Consider the following 5247-nt stretch of genomic DNA (forward strand, 5'->3'; position numbering starts at 1 on the left):
TTGCACCACTGAAAAACTAAGAGCAGAACATCAGGAGACAGAACACGTGTACTTTGTCTTGTTTTGAATATGTAGCTCTGATGCAGACTTTCACTCAGGTTATTTTGCTACTGACTGAGATAACTTACTGAATAGCTTGAGTGTAGTGACAGAAATGTGTGAACACACTCACCTTGTCACCGATATTGTTTGTGTGTGTGTGTGTGCTCTTGTACCTTCGCCTTTGTGGAATTGGATTTAGGTTTGCTCCATGTCAGCGGGGGTCCTCGATTCAAGCCCCGAGCACTAGAGTAATGAGGGTACCGTCGTACAGGCGAGCCAAAAACAAGCTGGAGTCAACGTGTTAAAATGTCAGCGTCCAAAAATTCGTAATCTGTCAGTAGTTCTAAGATGTGAGTGATCATGAAGCATTAAATGTCCTAAATAATATGATGTACGTGTATCGCTATGTTTAATGGCATCGTGTCAGTTACTGTTGGTTCAGTGGCTCACAGAATCAAAGTCTGATTTACGGTTTTTAATACTTCACAAAGTGCTGCAGATTCTGAGGGGCCCACAGACTCGTTGATGTGAAGCTGATGAAAGGTTTACAGTTCACTTCACATGGAGATCAGTTAAATATGCACCAAATGCAATATGAGGTCAGTGTAGGATCATTTTATAACCGAGACTTTTCCATCACATGTTGTTATTTTGGAACAGTTTCATAAATTTGTTTAACCCATCTAAAGTACATAACAAGATAATACGAATGTCAAAAACATTTTTAATACCAGACTTTTACTGTGTGGCTGAATCGGGACATTTTGGTCATCATTTAAATAGTTCAGTTTCACAAAATATTCATTTAGATTTAGTTTTAGCCTTACTAAAAAGTGTTTTGTTTTGAAAGTCCGGACTGTGGTGTTCCTACAGTCACTTGTTTTCTAACCATCTGTGACAAACTAAAGCAGCTGTTTCTTCTCTATTTGTAGTGACAGACTGTTGGTTGGGTTTTTAGTTTGTTCAAATCACCTAAAACCAGTCCTGTCATTGAGGGATTTATTTGGTAACCACTGTCACGAACACACACCAGACCACACGCTGGTTCTTTTGTTTGGGTTTTCGCTTGTTGGTTTTTGTTGATGTCATCAAAATATTTTGTGCTTTTATTAATTTACTGAAACACTACTCTGAAACAGCTACATGACACGATAAAATCATCCATTTGCATTTCGACCCTTTGAGACACGCTGAGGGTGTGAATCTAAAATATTATTCAGTGTTTTTTAAACCCAACTTCTGTAAAACAAACTGTGCCCTGACACCCGAGCGCTTCCTCCTCGTCCTCCCTTTGGATGAGTGAGCGTTGAACGAGGCAGAGTATTAAAAGGTTCAGGTTTGTGTCAGGTGTGTTAGCTGCTCTAAACGTTATGCCCGCAGTCTGAGTCCAGCTCGTCGTTTTGTAGACTGAGGTTGCGCCTCAGAGAAGCCGGCACGTTGCGCGTCTCCAGGAGGGGAAACGTTCGGGAGCCGCTGACCTGCTCTCTGCAGAGCGAGGTGGAACATGACCACGCCCCCCTGTTGCTTACTGTGTGTCTATTGGCTGCTGGGATTCATCTGGCGCCTGCATGTGGCTGCTGTCAAGGGTTCATACAATTAAAACTCCCCAAACTCCTCCATCCTCCCTGACACTTGTTGCTGCTGCCTGCGCACCACCGGGAGAGGCCACCTGAACCGCTTCAGCATTTCCTTTGGGATTTCCCGCGGGGAGTGATGAACTCCATCGATCCTCAGTCCCATCACCAGCACCACCAACACACCTCCCCTACCGTCGGCTCTCTCCCACCTAAAGGCGCCCAGGAGGCCCCGGATATGGCCGCCGTCTACTGCGACAACTTCAGCAGCATGTACCACCAGCAGAGCCTCCAGGGCGCGCAGAGACCCGCCGGCTACGGCCTCGGAGATTACGCATCGTCTCCAAACCCGTACCTGTGGCTCAACGGGCCGGGCGTCAACTCCTCCGCGTCGTACCTGCACGGAAACAACCCGGCGCCCTTCATCCCGCCCTCCTACGGCTCGCAGCGGCAGTTCATAACAAACTCACCTGGCTTCGGCGGGCCCGACCTGGGCTGGCTGTCCATCGCCAGCCAGGAGGAGCTGCTGAAGCTGGTCCGGCCGCCCTACTCCTACTCGGCGCTCATAGCCATGGCCATCCAGAATGCGCATGAGAAGAAGCTGACCCTGAGCCAGATTTATCAGTACGTCGCCGACAATTTCCCCTTTTATAAGAAGAGCAAAGCCGGCTGGCAGAACTCGATCCGGCACAACCTGTCTCTGAACGACTGCTTCAAGAAAGTGCCGAGGGACGAGGACGATCCAGGTACCGTGAACGCACCAAGGAAAAAGTTCTTATAAATAATGTGGCGTTCAGCGACAGTTTGCGCACCCGAAAGTGCAGTTGAATTAGGTGGGAAATTATGTGGGGATGAATTGCAGTTGGTTTTTTAAAAATGTGAAAAAAAAACAAAAGAGAAACTTCACAGTTTAATAAACAAGTGCTGTCAACACTCAGCTCCAACAGATGCTGTTTTTAAAAAAATCCCAACGCTAACTGATACTGTGTGATAATATTCTAATTTATTTTAAAAGCAACAAGTCATTAAGTGATGACACAAGGAGATCAGTGGTAATAATTAGGAATGCAAAGTTCAGGGGTAAGAAATCCCAGTACATGTTGTTTAATTAATAATTCAAAGAAAAAACACAAAGTGATGAAAGTCTCTTGGTTAACGAGTACAGATGGACTCAGAGAGACTCTGTAACCTTTACTTCAATGTGCACCAGAATGACAAAGTTTTATTTATTTATTTATGTTCCCTTAATGTCTCACATTTCAGAAAACGTTTAAGACTCTGACATAACAATTCATTTTAAAATATGGGATACAAGTTAGGCTTGACTGCTCAAACTGTCCTCTCAGTGTTTGTAGGGTCATACCGAGAGGCTGAAAGGCTGAAAGAAATGTCATGTTTTATTCAGACCGTAACACTTGATATTTTCCATCCATTACCTTCCATCAGGTAAAGTCTCACTTAACCAAAACTCAAATGATGAATTTGTAATGTGTGACGTGTCTCGCCTTCAATCACAGGAAAAGGAAACTACTGGACTCTGGATCCAAACTGTGAAAAGATGTTTGACAACGGAAATTTCCGCAGGAAAAGGAAAAGACGGTCAGATCCCAGCAGCGTGGGGGGAGTGGCGGCGGCGGCGACAGCAGCAGCGGGGGCCACAAAAGTCGAGGATGGCCGAGCAGCGGTGGCGTCCACATTGAAGCCTTCAGACAGTCCTCAGCTCCTGGGGCCGTCCTCGCCGGAGATGGAGGCCATGAACGAGAACCACAAGAGCTCGTCTTCGTCTTCGCCGCCCGGACTGGCCTCCACCGCTCCTTGCTTTAATAACTTTTACAGCAGCATGTCCACCCTCAGCTCGGGGGCCCCCAGCCGGCAGGGGTCCCTGGGACTGGTGAACGAGCTGTCGAACAGGAACATTACGGCCCTGAGCCCGTACCACCTCAACCACGGCGGTCAGGACTCGGGGACATCAGAGCACGGCGAGGGCTTGCATTTCAACCGTGGAGTGTACTACAACACGTTTGGCAGCGGGCAGAGCGGACAGTTCAACAGCCACTTCTACAACAGCTTCAGTGTCAACAGCCTGATTTACCCGAGGGAAGGGACTGAGCTATAGGAGCTGGTCTTTACCACAGCCTCACACAGTTTTGTGTGAGGCTTGTGTCTCTGAAACACACAGAAACACACGTGCATTTCAGCAGAGAGGTCAGGGTGCAGGCTGGGTGGTGGATTCTCTGCACCCTGAGCTCTTCACTGATCAGTTCACCGCTTGAATAAACTCAGACTGTGGAAACACCAGCTGCAAAGTCAAACAAAAATGAGCACTTATCTTTTTATTCTTTTTTTTAAATCACTCTATCAAAGCTCTTACTTTGCTCTTTCTTTGCTCTTAATGCTCTTAATGCTAAAATTCACTCGCAAACTAAGACAACCACTGAACACTTAAGTCTTTTGTAATATTTTTAACATCTATTATACATTTTGTGGCAGTTTCAGCAAGAAACGTTTCCCTCTTCTCGTGGTCAAAGCCAAATCCGGCCCATGTTTCTTTGGAGTGGCTAAAATTTTTTAAACTGCTCATTCAAAATCAACTCAAACCTGCCAAAGTTGCCTTTGTGAGACCGCCATTACCTCGAGACGACAAACATTTATGAGATGAAAGTGCCCTGCTGTGACGGGTGTGCCTGTGTACTCACACAGTTTCCAAATGCAGTAACAATTGATTGAATACCAATACGATCCTTGACGGGGGGCCTGCCTTATTTTTATATCCTCCATGTTGACTGAAACCACAGCACTACAGCTTGTGTAAATACATGTGGACGTTTATAAATGTGTATTTTTGTAAATTATAAAGATAGTTTGTGACTATTTATGCTATTTATGCTGATAGGCATCGTTTTCTACTGTCTGAACATAGTTTGATTAAAGCAGAAGTATTTGCTTACAAAATGCGCCGGAAAACAGTATCACTAAAACCCAGATGTCATAAATATACATATATATATATATATACATATATATATATATATATCTAAGAACTATATGCTATGTCATGGTTTCTCTCAGGATTCAGTGTGACAATCATTGAATGGCTTTTGTATCTATTATTGTCCTTTTTTTTAATCTTTATACAGTGCATACAGCTTACAGGCAGTTTCAACTGTGACTATTAATAAATATCATGTGGTCTCTACTGTATTGTCATGCATCATTTTCAGATAGGGTGTTCAGGGCTTCATTATCATCTGAATGCACACCCATAAATCGACTTTAATCTCATATTTAATTACTTCTACTCCGTTTCAGCTCAATGCAGCCTCTCGCCGTCTGTAAGGAAACTGTGTGAGTTAGTCGTGTTGCTGCGGGGCAAACTTAGTGACCTCGTTAACAGTTAATAAATTATTTTACATTAACCTTGAGTTTATGTGGTTTTGCCAGGCTGTATCTGAGTGCTCTACGAGCGCAGCAATACTTTCACTTGGCGTTTCTGATCCCTCAGTCGGACTCATTCCAGCCAGCTTTACTTTTCCTGATTTACGATCAAGTTCACGTCTGACTTAAACGAAGTTATCTTCCTATCTTCCTGTCGGATCAGTGGTTTGTGTGAAGGGCTGACGGTTTTCACAGA

General features: G+C 44.7%; 1 protein-coding gene across 1 annotated transcript; it reads left to right on the forward strand.

Annotated features, from left to right (window-relative positions):
* The first annotated feature begins 1549 nt into the window (after positions 1 to 1549).
* Positions 1550 to 4812, forward strand: foxi2 (forkhead box I2). The gene is made up of 2 exons (XM_046413805.1): positions 1550 to 2362; positions 3134 to 4812. Exons 1-2 carry the CDS (start codon positions 1756 to 1758, stop codon positions 3730 to 3732), a joined length of 1206 nt encoding a protein of 401 aa, XP_046269761.1. The 5' UTR covers positions 1550 to 1755; the 3' UTR covers positions 3733 to 4812.
* Positions 4813 to 5247: the final 435 nt, after the last annotated feature.

This window comes from Scatophagus argus, chromosome 15, assembly GCF_020382885.2.
Source record: "Scatophagus argus isolate fScaArg1 chromosome 15, fScaArg1.pri, whole genome shotgun sequence".
NCBI lineage: Eukaryota > Metazoa > Chordata > Actinopteri > Scatophagidae > Scatophagus > Scatophagus argus.

Coding starts and splice junctions, on each gene's coding strand:
- foxi2 (XM_046413805.1), top strand. CDS start 1,756: ATGAACTCCATCGATCCTCAGTCCCATCACCAGCACCACCAACACACC. Junction 2,363..3,133: donor GAGGGACGAGGACGATCCAG/GTACCGTGAACG, acceptor CTTCAATCACAG/GAAAAGGAAACTACTGGACT.